The sequence below is a fragment of the Psammomys obesus genome, unplaced genomic scaffold (genome assembly GCF_907164565.1).
Source record: "Psammomys obesus unplaced genomic scaffold, mPsaObe1.curated_primary_1811, whole genome shotgun sequence".
Classification (NCBI taxonomy): domain Eukaryota; kingdom Metazoa; phylum Chordata; class Mammalia; order Rodentia; family Muridae; genus Psammomys; species Psammomys obesus.
In genome coordinates this window covers 915,302-932,370 of record NW_026596089.1, presented here as the reverse complement: position 1 = coordinate 932,370, position 17,069 = coordinate 915,302, and the positions used below count along the sequence as shown (strand labels likewise).

At 36.7% G+C, this 17,069-nt stretch overlaps 1 protein-coding gene across 1 annotated transcript in view; it reads right to left on the bottom strand.

The window, feature by feature from the left end:
* Positions 1-17,069, bottom strand: part of Vta1 (vesicle trafficking 1) — a 73,985-nt gene that overhangs the window by 43,614 nt on the left and 13,302 nt on the right. The window contains exons 2-4 of the mRNA XM_055627728.1: positions 6,138-6,232; positions 3,330-3,457; positions 2,484-2,559 (exon numbers count right to left, since the gene is read on the bottom strand). Of these exons, the coding sequence (XP_055483703.1) occupies positions 2,484-2,559; positions 3,330-3,457; positions 6,138-6,232 (299 nt within the window). The remainder of the gene's footprint in view (positions 1-2,483; positions 2,560-3,329; positions 3,458-6,137; positions 6,233-17,069) is intronic.

The following is a 17,069-nucleotide window of genomic DNA, read 5'->3' as shown; positions in this document are numbered from 1 at the left end:
ATATATATATATATATATATATATATATATATATATATATATATATATATATATATGATATATGGTACATATACACACACACATACATGTATATATATATGTGCAGTATACGTGAGTGACCCCAATATTCTACCAGGAAACTCCTACAGCTGATAAACACCTTCAGCACTGGCCGGATACAAAATTAACTCAAAAAAATCAGTAGCCCTCCAGTATACAAAAGACAAAAGGGCTAAGAAAGAATTTAGGGAAACAATATCCTTTACCTTCACAATAGCCACAAAGGATATAAAGTACCTTGGTATAATTCTAACCAAACACGTCAAAGACTTGTATGAAAAAAACTTCAAGTCTCTGAAGAAAGAAACTGAAGAAGATAAAGATCTCCCATGCTGATGGCTCAGTAAGATTAACAGTAAAAATGGCCATCTTACCAAAGGCAACCTACAGATTCAATGCAATTCCCATCAAATTACTGAAACAACTCTTTACAGAGCTTGAAAGAAAAATTCTCAACTTCATACGGAATAACATAAAGCCAGACACATTAAATCGGCTAGAAAAAAAAGTGGGGAATACACTAGAACTCATTGGTACAGGAGAAAACTTCCTGAACAGAACACCAACAGCACAGGCTCTAAGAGCAACAATCAATAAATGGGACCTCATGAAACTGAAAAGCTTCTGTAAAGCAAAGGACACAGTCATCAAAACAAAGCGACTGCCTACAGATTGGGAAAGAATCATCACCAACCCTTTATCTGACAGAGGACTCATATCCAGTATATATAAAGAACTAAAGAAGCTGAAAAGCAGCAAACCAAGTAATCCACTTAAAAAATGGGGAACAGAGCTAAAGAGAGAATTCTCTGTAGAGGAATATCGAATGGCAGAGAAACACTTAAAGAAATGCTCAACCTCATTAGCCATTAGGGAAATGCAAATCAAAACAACCCTGAGATTTCACCTTACACCCATCAGAATGGCCAAGATGAAAATCTCAAGGGACAACACATGCTGGAGAGGTTGTGGAGAAAGGGGAACCCTTCTCCACTGCTGGTGGGAATGTAAACTTGTACAACCACTCTGGAAATCAATCTGGCGCTTTCTCAGACAACTAGGAATAGCGCTTCCTCAAGATCCAGCCATACCACTCCTAGGCATATACCCAAAAGAGGCTCAAGTAGACAAAAAGGACATTTGCTCAACCATGTTTGTAGCCCAGATGCCGCTCAACTGAAGAATGGATGCAGAAACTGTGGTACATCTATACAATGGAGTATTACTCAGCAATGAAAAATAAGGAAATCATGAAATTTGCAGGTAAATGGTGAGACCTGGAAAGGATCATCCTGAGTGAGTTGTCCCAGAAACAAAAAGACACACATGGTATATACTCACTCATATAAACATACAACATAGAATAAAACCACTAAAATCTGTACATCTAAACAAACTAAGCAAAAGAGAGGACCCTACTAAAATGTTCAATCCCCATCCTGAAAGGCAAAGAGGATGGACATCAGAAGAAAAACAGGAAACAACCTAGGAACCTGCCACAGAGGGCCTCTGAAAACCTCTGCCGCGCAGACTGTCAAAGCAGATGCTGAGCCTGATAGCCAACTGATGGGCAGAGTGAATGGAATTTTATGTAAGAAGTGGGAAATAGTGAGAGCTGGAGGGGTCGGGAACTCCACAAGGAGAGCAACAGAACAAGATAATGTGAATACAGGGAACTTCCCAGAGACTCATACTCCAACCAAGGACTATCTGTGGAGGTAACCTAGAACCCTGACAATGCAGCCACTTCTGATGAGAACTGATGGACTAAGATCAGAGAGAAGGAGAGGAGGACCTCCCCTATCAGTGGACTTGGGGAGGGGTATGCATGCAGAAAGGGGGGGAGGGTGGGACCGGGAGAGGAGGAGGGAGGGGCTTATGGGGGGATACAGAATGAGTGAAGTGTAATTAAAAAAAAAAATTAAAAAAAGAACAATTAAAAAATAGTATAAAACAAAACAAAACAAAAACAAAAACCCAGAATAGCTAAACAATCCTCTACAATAAAAGATGTTCTAGAGGTATTTCCATCCCTGATCTCAAACTGTACTACAGAGCAACAATAAAAAAAGCTGCATGATACTGGCATAGAAACAGACTGGTGGATCAATGGAACTGAATCGAAGACCCAGATATAAACCATTCTTTTTCTTTAAATACTTGTATTTACAATTACATTACTTTCTGATATCTATCTATCTATAACGAGAAATCAAATATTTTTCAAAGCATTGTGATCCTTTGTGTAAAGTGTTGTTTCATTTGATTTTCAAAAGCTAGCCAGAAAACAATTTACCCTTTTTGCTTTCTTTACACTTCTGACAGACATGCTGGTCAGAATAAATAATGCAATCAGAAAAGTGATAAAAAGCAACATTACTCAGCTTCAGCTACAGTAAACACAGTAAAAAGTGTTTACTCACTTCATCTGTGAGTTCACCAAATACTGTTATGACATCGATTAAAAGGCTTGCAGTGTAGAAGGACTTGATCATGTTTCTGGAAGAGAAAAAGTGTTGTTATTTAAACTAAAAACAAACAAGCAAACACTGAAATGCAGTCATGTACCTGTAAGAAACAAATATATTTAAAAACACTACAATTGAAATAAAATCTGTACTACGAACACAAACGGGAGCCAATTGCTAATGTTATCAGAAAAAACTAACACAATGTAAGTAAATGCTGCAAAGTTTTACTGTGGAGTTTTGTGGGGTTTTTTTGTTTTGTTTTGTTTTTCCTCTTTTAGCAATGTAGTACTGCCTGACTCTATCAAATCATCATGTATTGTTATGGTTTTTAATACTATAATAATGACTAATCAATCATCTAAGTTACTCTTGTTTTTTTGTGGTCCCTTGTTTTTTGAAGTAGTGTCTTGCAATGCAGTCTCTGTTGGTATTGTATTTTTGATGATCCCCCTATGTCATAATAGCTTTGTGGCACTACATCCAGCTAGGCTGTTACGTTTTTAAAATTGACTTCATCAAGACAAATTTGTTTTGACTATTTTTACTAAATATAAAGAATGTCTAATTGGGATAAATTTACTGAAAAATGAGTTTGACATAGGTAATTCCTAAAGTTATTCTCTTCAAATAGAAAGGCCCACATTTGTAACCTAAAATAAAAATCACTGTGGATTTACAATTCCAAAATATATAAACCATTACTCTGGTGGTCAGAAAGTATTCAACTGAAAACCAGGTAATTCTGGTCAGAAGGAAGCCAAACTTATAAAGAGTTTTAATTTTCCTATCCTCACTTACTTGTGAAATCGTCCAGCTCGATCTTCATTGTCTGCATACAAGAACATTTTCAAAGCATAATTTTCCAAATGGGCACAACCAACTATTTCTTGAGTAACAGCTTCATTATCCCCCAACTGTTTCTTAAGCTAAAATAAAATGAGACACATAGCTCATGATTGTGTATTCTCAGGAGGGTCTGCTTAAAACATAATTCTAATAATTACTTTAAGAACATTACTTTCATTTCAATAAAAGTTGTAACAGCAAATCTTATAAGAACAGGTTTACTCCAGCCTCCTGTATTTAAACAAATGGATTCCCTCACAGATGCAGAATATAACTGAGCTCTAAAGATAAAACCAACCAAAACCAAAAGATAACATTGCCAAGTATCCTCATGAAGAATCAAACCATGCTAAACAATACCCAGTTACTAACAACTACCCTAAAATGGAACTGGAAGCTTCTCAAGCACATGATTTAAAAATAACTTTGTCCCATTTCAGTTTGCATCAAATGAAAAAAAAAAAGACTAGAAGCATCATTGTGTCCTAAAATCGTGCCTTCACAATAACGTTTAAAGGAAAGCTCACACCAAACTAGGAGTGGTAGAAAGTGACAAACTCATTACCAGATTATTTTAAATCTAGACACATACAGCCCAAGTCAATATTAATTTACAACTATGCAGATTTTCAATTTGCATATCCATCCACTACATACACAGCAATTTGAAATATTTTAAAATCAAGATTAAAATCTGTTACTCTTGTCCAGGACCATTATGTTAGAATAAAATTGTTTGCAGGACCATCATATTTAGGCAACCATATCATTAAAATGTTTCTATTACAGGTTGACTGGAAAGGTAGCTCAAGGGCAAAGTATACTTGTTCTTACAGAGGACATGACTTCAGTTTCCAACATCCACATCACGGCTTATAACAATCTGTCACTCGAGTTCAAGAAAATCTGGTGGCCTCTTCTGCAAGCACTGCACACATGTGGAACACATGCATGCCAGCAGACATACTTGTGTGCATGCACAAGTACACATACACACAATCTCAGGATTGCCTACAAAGCAACACTCTTAAATTAAAATAGAATAATTTAAAGTTTAGAAGAGATACACATACTGTTGGAATTTAAGGTGATTTTGGCTAATCTTATTCTGTACAACAGCAGCAACACACCCAAATGACCATAATGCAATTTACTGTGTTCAAGCTGCAAATTGATTTGCAAAAACAGATTCACTCCTAAAAATCTAGTGAAAATAATGATACTTCATTTTATTCTCATCAAGCAAAAATATCTGATGGTCATGACATACTTGAAAGCTTTAAAGTATAATGCAAACACTGAATCACAGAGGTATGCATTCACGTGAATGAACTTACCTGGCTTGACATTTAAACTCTTGATGAGTCCCCACATAAATGTGATTATATGCATTGCAAAGAACTGAGTTCTCCTTATCCTGAAGCTTTTAGCTGTTATTACTATATCTATGGCTGCCAGTTACCTGGGCTCTAAGTTTTTACCTTGGACTGGCCCTTTCATCTGAATAGTAACTTTGGAATAATAAAGAAAATCAATGAAAATGTTAAAAGTACTGGGATAACATAATTTAATTCTAGTATATTTAACTTTTTTTTCCTTACCCCATATTATGCAAGTTATCCAATTAAAAAAATACCCAAATAGACAGAAAGTAAGCACATTGCTGTCAAAGAAACACTTGGAGTGGATGCATGACAGTGTCATTGTTTTTGCCTTTCTTAAGAGATAAATTTGCTTTTCTGCTACTGCAATTAAAAAACAAAAAAAAACCAAAACAAACAAAAAACAAACAAACAAACAAAAATGACCAAAAGGAAAGTGAGGAAAGGAAAGGGTTTCTTTGGTTTACACTTATGACCTTTGGCTTAAGGTCATAATCCCTCATTAAAGGAGAAAGTCAGGCAGGAATTGAAGGCAAAAACTAGAGCAGAAACTGTGAAAGAATGACAACTGGCTTGCATTCTGGCTCTCATGGGTAAGCTTTCTTATACAGCTCACACCCACCTGCCTGAGGACAGAACCACCCACAGTGGGCTGAGACCTCCTGCACCAATTATCAATCAAGACAATTCTTCACAGATATGCCCACAGGCCAAGTTGATCAATTTAGGCTGTGTCAAGTGATAATACAAATTAACCATGATGCCAGGATATCAGGGCACAGGACTTACTGAGTGAATCCTGGTTACTAAGACTGTTAATATGTGGCATTTCATTCTTATTCAATGACACTCAAATCAAACAACTTAACTTTCCTTCAAATGACTTGCACAGAGACCTGTAAAGGTACACCATGTTGGCGGTGAGACTCGTTATCACCTATCAGCATCTAACAAGGAGAGGAGTATGTCTGGCCTGCCAGTAAGAGGAAGGAGAGAATAAGCAACTGGTAGCACCTTCTTCATGATTCCTTTCAGTAAAAAGCCCATTTTATTCCAGGAAGAGCTATTTAGGAATTATTCAATCTTTAATCTATATGATTATATGAAGGAAGGCAAGAAAGGCCTCACTACTTTTGAAAGGATGATCAGAAAGCCATTTAAAATAATGTGTATGCAACAATAACTGAGCCTACTTTATATATGAAACTCCCCTGGATATATTGTGGGTTTTTAAAATTCCTCATTTTTCTTCAGGTATAATGACATTGCTAAGTGTTGCTTGGCAAAGAACTGAAATGATAACAAATAAATGCACAAACATATAAAATAAAGTACCACATAAGACAGCCAGGGAGTAAGTTATTAGTGTTTAACTTACAGCTTCTAACTGATCCATTAATTTTGACAAAAATTTACGACACTCAGGAGTTTTGCTATCAATCTTCATTCCGGTTTGCATAGCATATAAACGACCTACACAGAAAAGAAAAATATGTTGGTTTTAAATTTCTACACTTTAAAAATAATACCCATTGTTATCAGCTATTTAATTAGGTCCATGGTTGAGATATTTATAACATCCATTTGTGAGGATAAATTCCATTTGATAGACTGGGCAGCATGCAGACCCGGAGTGGGGATACAGTTTTGATTGATCTTTTGTAATATGTATGAGCTCACAGCTTTCTGATCAATCTCAGCTGCTCTAAAACTTAGGTATTTTCCTTTTTCCAAGACATCCATCTCACCATCCTGTTTCTGGGCTTCCACAGTTGTTCCTCTTAAGGTAAGTATTGCTGACCAGGAATAGGTTCTTACTGCATTCCCTCCCCACCCCCCATCCCCGAGGCTCAAGAGCCTTTGCATCATATCCTGAGTAGAAAAATACCTCAGCATTCTGCTAAGCATACAAGCTAAGAAACCACCACTCTTGTTCCCACCAACTGTTTGTGAACTGTCTTATTCTTCACAACTTAGCAGCTGAGCATGTCCTCTCCTTCACGCCCTTTCTAGAACACACAGCAAGATTGGGAATATTGGTAATTCTTCTAAATAAAACAAGGTTTCACATTCTTGAGTGTTCTTGTTTCCCTGCTGAAGCATACCAACAGCACTGCTTCCTTGGCTCTAAGCTTTAACTTTGGTCTGGCTTCCTGAATTTTTAAAGCACCATCTTATGAGATAGAAAGCAGCTGAACTTTTCTACTTTAAAATTTTCTTCTGAGTGACTGAATATTTAAAATACTTATGCCCAGAAAGAAATTCAGACTTTGCATTAATTTAAAATAAAGATTAGATTTTTAATGGATTTTATTTATTAAAAAAAAATCTCACCTATAAATGCAAAATAGGCATCATGCTAACACATTTTTTCACAAGTTAGGCCTTTTTTTTGCCATCATATTAAACACAAATAAAAAACTAGGTAAGCCATAAGCTGTCAAAAGGATGGTGAGTTAAAGCATTACGAGACAAGACAAGATATAATCCCATGTAAAGAGTGCCAGCCAACTTAGTAATGTTCATAGAGAATGAGGGCTAGGATGCTGCCAACAGAGGCTTGAGCTGAGGTTTATAGAGAGAACTGTCCCAGTCAGTTCAGTGTACTCTCTCTTTAAATAAATAAACCTCTTTAAAAAACTAATAAAAGCATTTGAGATAAGTGTAAAACTGAAGACTACTTTAACAAACATCCCAGGTTGAACAGTTTCCAGTGTGAGAGCTAAAAAAGTTTATGGTGGTGACTTTATAAGGTCAGCATACACACAATGTCTGTAACTCCCTCTTCTGTAAACCCAGAATGTCCTCGACATGGCAGCACTACTGTTTCACAGTACACATGGTTTCTTCTAGCAAATGCACACTGGGGAAATCATCAAAGGTCAATGTTATAGTTATTTTTTGTGTGTGTTATGGTACCTCCTACCTAAGAGTTTATTGGGTTAGAAGAAAACAGAATGTAGCATTCTCTAGTGCCATTTTCATTTTGAGAGATACTTCAGGTATGCTTTAAAATAAGGTACTGGCATTGAACTTGCCTGGTTGATAAATGGAATCGAAAAGAAGACCCAGAAATAAACCCACACACTTATGGACACCTGATTTTTGACAAAGATGCCAAAAACATACAATAGAAAACAGATAGCATCTTTAACAAATGGTGCTAGTTTAACTGGATGTCTACATGTAGAAAAATGCAAATAGATCCATACTTATCACCTTGAACAAAACTAAAATCCAAGTGGATCTAAGACCTCAACATAAAACCAGACACACTAAATTGGTTAGAAGAAAAAGTGGGGAGGAGCCTAGAACTCATTGGCACAAGAGACAACTTCCTGAACAGAACACCAACAGCACAGGCTCTAAGATCAACACTACGACCTCATGAAATTGAAAAGCTTCTGTAAAGCAAAGGACACTGTCCTCTGAACAAAACGACAGCCTACAGATTGGGAAAGGATCTATACCAACCCTATATCTGACAGAGGGCTAATATCCAGTATATATAAAGAACTAAAGAAGTTAAACAGCAACAAATATAGTAATCCAATTAAAAAATGGCCTGCTCTTTATTTCCTCCCTCTGAGGGGGAAGCAGCATTACCAGGCCACAGAAGAAGACAATGCAGCCACTCCTGATGAGACCTAACTGACTAGGATCAGAAGGAAGGAAAAAAAGTCCTCCCCTATCAGCGGACTTGGGGAGGGGTATGCAGGCAGAGGGGAGGAGGGAGGGTACCATGGGGGGGGAAACAAAGTGAGTAAAGTGTAATTAATAAAGAAAAAAAATAAAAAAGGGGGGTATAGAGCTAAACAGATAATTTTTAACAGAGGAATATCGAATGGTAGAGAAACACTTAAAGAAATGTTCAACATCCTTAGTCATCAGGGAAATGCAAATCAAAAGGACCCTGAGGTTTCCACCTTACACCCATCAAAATGGCTAAGATGAAAAACTCAAGTGACAATGCATGCTGGAGAGGATGTGGAAAAAGGGGAACCCTCCTTCATTGCTAGTGGGAATGTAAACTTGTATAACTACTTTGGAAATCAATCTGGAGCTTTCTCAGACAACTGGGAATTATGCTACCTCAAGATCCAGCTATACCACTCCTAGGCATATATCCAAAAGACGCTGATGTATACAACAAGGACATTTGCTCAACCATGTTTGTAGCAGCTTTATTTGTAATAGCCAGAAGTTGAAAACAACTCAGATTGCCTTCAGTTGAGGAATGGATACAGAAATTGTGGTACATTTACACAATGGAATACTACTTAGCAATTAAAAACAAGAAAATAATGAAATTTGAGGTAAATGGTGGGAACTGAAAAACATCACCCTGAGTGAGCTATTCCAGGAAGCAGAAAGACACACACGGTATATATTCACTCACAAGTGGGTATCAGACATATAATATAGGATAAGCATACTAAAATCTGTACACCTAAAGAAGCTAAGCAAGGAGGAGGGCTGGATAAGATACTCCATCCTCATTCAGAAGGGCAAAGTGAATGGACATCAGAAGAGCAGGATAACAGGGAACAGGATAGGAGCCTACCACAGAGGACCTCTGAAAGACTCTACCCTGCAGAGTATCAAAGCAGATGCTGAGACTCATAGCCAAACTTTGGGCAGAGTGCAGGGAATCTTATGCAGAGGTAAAAACTAAAACCAGGGTACCACGCTAGGTGACTACAATACCAATAAACTACAATTTACGTCTATAGTTCTTTATTTCAGATGGGATAGACAGAAATTTTCTTACCCCCAAACCCAATAGACTACATTTCTCTCTTCTCTTCCACACCCCCAAATCAGCCACATCCTTTTGTAACTTGTCCAAGGCTTTATCTGGGAAGACTACACTAGTTACTCTTCATCAACTCTGACCACTATTAAAAGTATGGCTAAACACCCTCTCCTGGTCAAACCACTTCTCTTTCTTTTCAGTTAGCCCAGCTTGGGTCTATTTTTGTCAGTTCCTTTACACATGAACTTGAATTCTGACCACTTTGATGAGCTGCCCATGTCTTCTTAGAGGGGTTAGTGACATTTCTTCTTAAAAGCCCATTACACAAGCTTTTCAGATAGAAATATGTTAGCTACAAATACTATGGGCATTCTTGAAATTATTCACATTTCTGAAATTTCTGCACCAAATGAATCTAAGTTTGAAGACTTCTTTTATCTGCACACATTTAAAATTCAACTAGATGATTTTTTTTCTGGTTTTCTTATGGCTTAATTTTCCAAATTCAACTCTATCTAGTACTCTATCTTTAAGTGACTCATAGTTTAAAAATCACTCAACACATTATTTTTCTTTTTCTCGTAATCTGTGATTCTTTAATATATTTTACTTGGTATACTTTCTGCTTATTTGACTTTGTTAAAATATTGGATGAAATGCCTTGGTAAATATTACATGATCGTATCTTTGAATGACATTATGCCTTTTTATTTCCAAAATTTAATCTATGTTTTACAGTATTTACAAAAGTTCCTTCAGGACATTAAGCATCCTTGCTCTTATTTTTAAGAGGAAGGCTTCCAACAGGGAAGGAATCAATTCAGTGCCAGTGCCTATGCTAGACTGCTTACATTTCTCCCAACAATAACCATCCTTAGCTATGCTAAAGTGGAAGCCCTTGGTATGGACATGAACCTTAGTCAGCAATACAGTTAGATGGAATGTGGAAAATAATGTAAGCACATATAATGACATTTTAATCTCAATCTTTTAAAAAACTACTTTTAAGTATTTCATATAAAATTAGTATTAAATAAATTACAGACTTTATATATTGGAGATTGGTGTTTAAAACATATTTTTAGTTCATGAGGATAAATAAACCAATTCTTCCAGCAATCAAATATTTTCTGGGTCCAATCTAGCTCAAGCCTTTCCTCCATATACTGCTACAGAATTAACATCTACCCAGCATTTCCTTGCTTCCCTGCTTTGTCCTAACCCAAACCAGCTATTACTTCAGGATATCGGAACTGTCCATCCCCACATAACAATTATTTTTTTTAAATCCCTCACAGTCTACCTATCTTGAGATTTACAAGTTATCTTTATAAGTTCTGCTCATATCTAATTTTAATATTTCCTTGGTGTCTTTCCAACTCTCTCAGGCTCCTTATATCCTCTGCCACCCAATACTGTCATGTCTGCAATGGCCTGTGGATCTCAGGGTCTTTTCTTGTCGATCTCAAAAATTTCTGAAATTTTCATTACATGGGATACTACTATAGCAGAGACTGCTAAGTGCCTTCTCATATGCCTGTTTCTCATATTTTTGCAGTGTCGACGTGTGTACTGCTAAAGATTACATTTTCAATGTTCAAAACAAATGTATGGACTTGCATAATAGCTAAGACTAACTTTGCAGAACTGGAAACTGCTGGGAGAGACTTTCATAGAGTCTCCTTCCAGCCAGAAATGGCAGGGAAAGATCTCAACTTCTTCCTCTCTTCCTCACCAACTGGAATACTGCTGCTTGCTAACTAAATTCCAGTAATCATCTTGGACTAAATGAAACTTTTGTGATGTGCTAGTTGCTAGCTCAGAAACCCCACTAGCTTGGAGTCCTGGCAAATTCATAAAGATACACTGACAATGTGCATTGCAAACAAGACTTTCTTTTAAAAAAAGGGGAGTAAATCCTTATTTTACTTGGATTATTAGTTTGAATTTTCTGCAATAAGCTAGCAAATCTAACTCAAATGCAAACACTGACATGCTTATTGACCTCTAAAATGTTATGTGCTCTGCTCACACACTGTTCCACAATGGATTTGCCACCTCAACCTGATACATAGCTGAAGTTAAGTCTATCAAGCAAAACTCTCTGAATGCAATACGCTGTTCCAGCATTTAACTGTATTTAAATATATATGCACATATATACACACATATATGTATGTATGTACTATGTATGTATGTATGTGTGTATGCATAAAACTATGCAATGTTCCAGGCTTCCAGTTCATGAGGATCTTTCCATTTTTAAATTATAACCTGTCTTCTTTCAGTTATCTCTGTAACCATATTTAATTTTAAAAGTATTTTTCTTTTCAGTTTTTAATGTATGGGTCTTGTTTTGTATTTTAGGCTGGCCTGGAACTCACTATATAGCCTATGCTAGCTTTCAGCTTGCAGTTATCTGCTGTTTCACCCTCCCAGTTGCTGGGCCTAGATACCTGTGTGACCATGCCTGTTGTGTTGGTTTAGATGAGAATACTTCTATAGGCTCAAATATTTTAATGTGTGGTCCTCAGTTTATGGACTGGGAAGGACTAGAAGGTATAGCCTTGTTGGAGAAGATGTGTTACTGGGGCCAGGCTCTGAGGTTTCAAAAGCCAATAGCATCCCTAGTTTTTCTCTCTCTGCCTCCATCTTGTTGATATGATGTAAGCTCTCAGCTCCTGCTCTATTATCTTGTGTACCTGTTAGCTGTACACAGCCCACCATAATGGTCATGGATTTACCCTATGAAACTGTTAAGTAAGATGGCAATTAAATGATTTCTTTTATAAGTTGCTTTGTCATGGTTGAAGCATGGCAATCATGGCTCTGGCGAGACTTGGCATTCTCCCTTATTCCCTCTGTCTTGTTAGAAACCGTTAGATTATTTATATTCCTAAAGCTAGCTCCAAGGTCTCTTACCTTTTTGGCCACTACTTCCTCCTAAGACTGACTACCAAGATCCAGCTATCAAAGTATTTTAGACCAGAAATCAAAAGTCCCCTTTGGATCATCTAATTAACATGCCAGATTAAAATTATTGTTACTTAGGGTTTCCCCTTTTACCTTTATAAACCATCATTTTCCTATGGGTGTTTCCTCTCTATCCAGAGGCAGTCCTTTGTCTCCCTTTCAGACAAATATCCTTTTCCATTCTCCCTTGTTCCATCCCCCTTTTTCTTCATCCTCTATCTCCTGTCTTTGTCTCTTATTTCCTGACTTTTGTCCCTCTGGGACAAGTAAATTTCCTTTGTGCTGAAAACTTGGTTCTGAGCCAATACCCATACTTTCAATGGTATCTCTTCACAGCAATAGAACAGTAACTCAGACACCTATCTACCATATACTTTTCAATGTGACTTTCCTATGTGACTGTACTTTTCTACCTGTAAATCTTTTTATTATATCGCTCTTGCAAAAGCATACTAATACAAATATTCAACTATCCTTTTTCTCTATGTCCACATCTAAGCAGCAGAGACTGCTAGAAAACTGTCATGATTATAAATACAATTATTAGCCTCAAATAAATTTAGTATTTACTTTCCCAAAATGCCATGTTTTATTTTAAACATATTTTAATCTCTTTAAAACAAGTATATCTACAAATATACACAAAAAGTAGTGCACATTAATTAGATGATCACTATGGACACACTGGCCAGTATGACATGATAGTGTGAGGCAACATTCTGTTGAGAGTTTGCTTTCTGTATTTTTTTTCTCGGATCTTCTTAGTACAGTAACGGACAGAGGACACTCTTTTAGGTCTATCATCCACAGCAAACAGTCAGCTACTTAGTAGAACCTCTTGGGGGACAAGTGGCTATTCAGCAGAGTTAAAACCACAGGTAGAGAAGGAGTGAAGTTGATTGCCTTAGGACAACTATTAAGCACACACATGAAAAATTAAATCAATACTTTCTTGCTCTCATAAGTGATTGACTGTCATGTGAGAGATTTCAGGTCGTCATTAGTTTATTTAGCTTCTGTGGTTTGCATATCTATCTATCTATCTATCTATCTATCTATCTATCTATCATCAATCATCTAACTGCTCTGAAGAATATATAAAATTGTTCTTACTTTTTTCAAATTCTTATTCAGAAATACTTGAAATGCAGTGTAATACTATTTATGAACATGACCTATAGTTTCTTCCCTTCATTTGAGTATATACTGCTCTGTATTATAAAGGAACCATTATATAGTAACATCCTTAACTTAAGAAGTAGGTCCTCTCAGACTGACTTGACATTTTCATATTAGGTATGTGGTTTACAATTCGATGTTTAGAAAATACAATAGAAGATATTTTCCAATACTGATAAAATTAAGACCTAAATTTCCTTATAAAAATATATTAGAACATTTATTTTACCATATGGAAAGAAAAAAGTATCATTTTCATACAGAGCTGCTTGAAATGTGCAATTCATTGTAGAAATAGAAATATAATGAATATTAATGCACATAGAAAACACCTATTAAGGTAAAAGAAATGCATGTGTAGCTAAAGTCGCTGACAAGAATATTTCATTCTGGAATTTCTTTTAGGAATAAATCCAGTAAAATTGATACTTTTTAATTTTTTTCTGAGATTTTAATATCATTATGCCATTTCCCCACTTCCATTATTTTCAAATTCATGGTATCTTTCTGTTTGCTTTTATGAATAAATATTATTTGACGATGAGTAATGAGGTATGTTTGCAAAAGGATTAAGCACTTTCTAACCCAACTTTAATTTAATGTGAGGCATTTGGGAGACAAACATTCACTAATCATGAAAGTACACATTATTCAAAGTGCCACACACTCTGGACATAAATATTCTAACAAGTCTTGCTTTTGCAAGAGAAATGTGAAAATGTCTAACATGCTGTAATTACAACATTTTACAATGAATAAGGTCTTATTTTATTAAAAACATGGCATTGGAATACTACACTATAAACTCATGTTTAAAAACAAAATTTATTTCAAAAGATAGAACTGAAATACTACTTTAAATATGTTATAAATACCTGTTATATGCTCATTACTATGCTTCGTGCAGCAACTTCTGAGTCAAACACTGAATTAAATGCATAGCTTTTATAGCAGGTATAATTTTACTACCTTCCCAATTAAAACTCTAAGTAAAAATCCCCTCTCCTGCCAATACATACAGTTTGACCACAAATAAAATAAAAAAAAAAAACAAAACAACAAATAAGGAAGGCAGAATAAATAAATGTTTTCTAAAGGGTATACATTCATCCTTTATCAAACAAGCATTTCAGAGATCCTGTCATGATATAACTACTTTAATAAAAAGTTATTTTAATTCCTACTAAATGATGAAGTAAAATTTGACTTATGAATGAATACATTTAGTATTCATTCAAAATCAGCTAATCACTTAGATTATGAATACTAGCATTGTGCTGATTCACAGCAGGCAGTACATAGCAACTGTTTGTTAAAATGATACCATAGGCTGGGTTTGGTGGAGAAGACCTGTACTTTAAGATACTGTTAAGGCTCAGACAGAGAATTGCCCGGTTCAAGGCTGACCTGGGAAAGAGTGATTTCAAGACCAGTGTAGGCCTTAGAAAAAAGCCTGATCAAAAACCATAAATCAAGTTTCCTAAAAGTAGAAACAGTAAACCCTGGTATCTAGAGAAAAGACATAAGCATGGACCTAAGATCAGCTCACCATTCTGCATGGAGGCCCACTCTAAACTCGGGGGTGGGGGTGGGACACAACAGTTCCAAACAAGGACAATATGTCTTCTGATTAAGCTGGGAAAAAAAAGAATTTCGGGAGAATGAGGCAGTTCTAAGTTGAAGGCCAGGGTAATGATCTGGAGGAAGCTATACAAAAAGAAGTCCACTATCTGCACAGCTACATACAACTGAAGTTGGCCAAACACTACTATATGTTCACACATGGGAAAACTACACAGGGCCTAAGAATGCACATGGCTATGTATCTACCTCTTGCCAAGAATTCTCACACTGCTAGAATAGATTCATGTTCCAACTAGATCACAGAGAGTCCTGGATATTTACCCAGGATATTCAGTATTCCGAAACCATACTTTAGAAGTATGGACCTAACCTGATCCAAAATAAAGGCTCTTTTATCCATACTCTCCAATGGCTACTTTACCCATGCACCCCAAAGAGCTAGAAATAAATGTCAACAAACAACACTGGGAAACAAAAGGAACAAAGCTCAAAGGGATCCAACCACAAATACCTTGAATGTTGGCCAGCTCAAATCTTTTCAAAATGTCCTACGTCTAAACAAAAATTACTAACTATGATGGTGTGAAAATATGATGTATAAGGCAATAAGCCAATACTTCAAGCAGATCAAGCGAAGCTAACTAAAATGAAGGAACTATCAGATGACAGTCAAATACTGGGAAACTAATATTAAAGTCTTGATAAAAAAGTGAGTAAAAAGAATAAAAGAGAGAAATAAACATAAAGGGACTCAAATGTAATCCTAGAAATGTTTATCCAAAGTGGAAAAATTATTTAATATGATTAATAGTACAGTATAATCACAAAAAAAGAGAAGAGAAATGGTTAGTGAGCCTCAGAAATAGCAATAGAAACCACCCAAAATAAAACTGCCAGAAAACAATCTTAACAAACTAGGTGCCCCTCAACTGAAGAATGACTAAAGATAATGTGGTATATTTACATGATGGAATACTACTCAGCTATTAAATACAAGGGCATCTTAAAATTTGCAAGCAAATGGATAGAACCAGAAAAAATCATCCTGAGTGAGGTAACCCAACCCCCCAAAAAGATACACTCACTTGTAAGTGGACATTAGCCATAAAGTACAGGATAACCATGTTACAACCCACAGGCCCAAGGAAGCTAAGCTACGAAGAGGGCCCAAGGGAAGATGCTTGAAATTCAGAATGGGAAATAAAACACACACTGGAGGTGGATGAAGGGAGGGGACTAGGTAGAAGAGGGGGTGGAGAAGGGTTCAGGGGTAGGGATTTGGAGTGGGAAGACCAGGGAGAGAGGGCCAGGTGAGAGAATAGAAATCGGAGGTGGGAGGCATCTCTGGGACTTGCCAGAGACCAAGTATTAGGGGAGGCTCAGGAAGTCTGTGGGGTCACCCTAGTTGAGACTCCTAACAACAGGGGATATGGAGCCTGAAATGGCCATCTCCTGTAACCAAGTAGGCTTTTAGTGAAGGGATAAGGATACCATCTCACTCACAAAACCTTCAACACAAAATTGGGCCTGCCTACAAGATGTGCAGGGAAACAGATGGAGCAAAAGAATGAGGGAATGGCCAACCAAATACTGGCCCTACTTGAGACCCATCCCATGGGAGAGAAACAATCCCTGACACTATTAATGTTACTCTGGTTTGCTTGTAGACAAGAGCCTAGCATAACTCCTCTGAGAGGCTTCACCCAGCCGCTAAAGAAAACAGATGCAGAGACCCACAGCCAAACATTAGACAGAGTTCAGGGAGTCCTATGGAAGAGTTGGGGGAAGGGTTGAGAGAGCTAGAGGGGTAAGGGACTC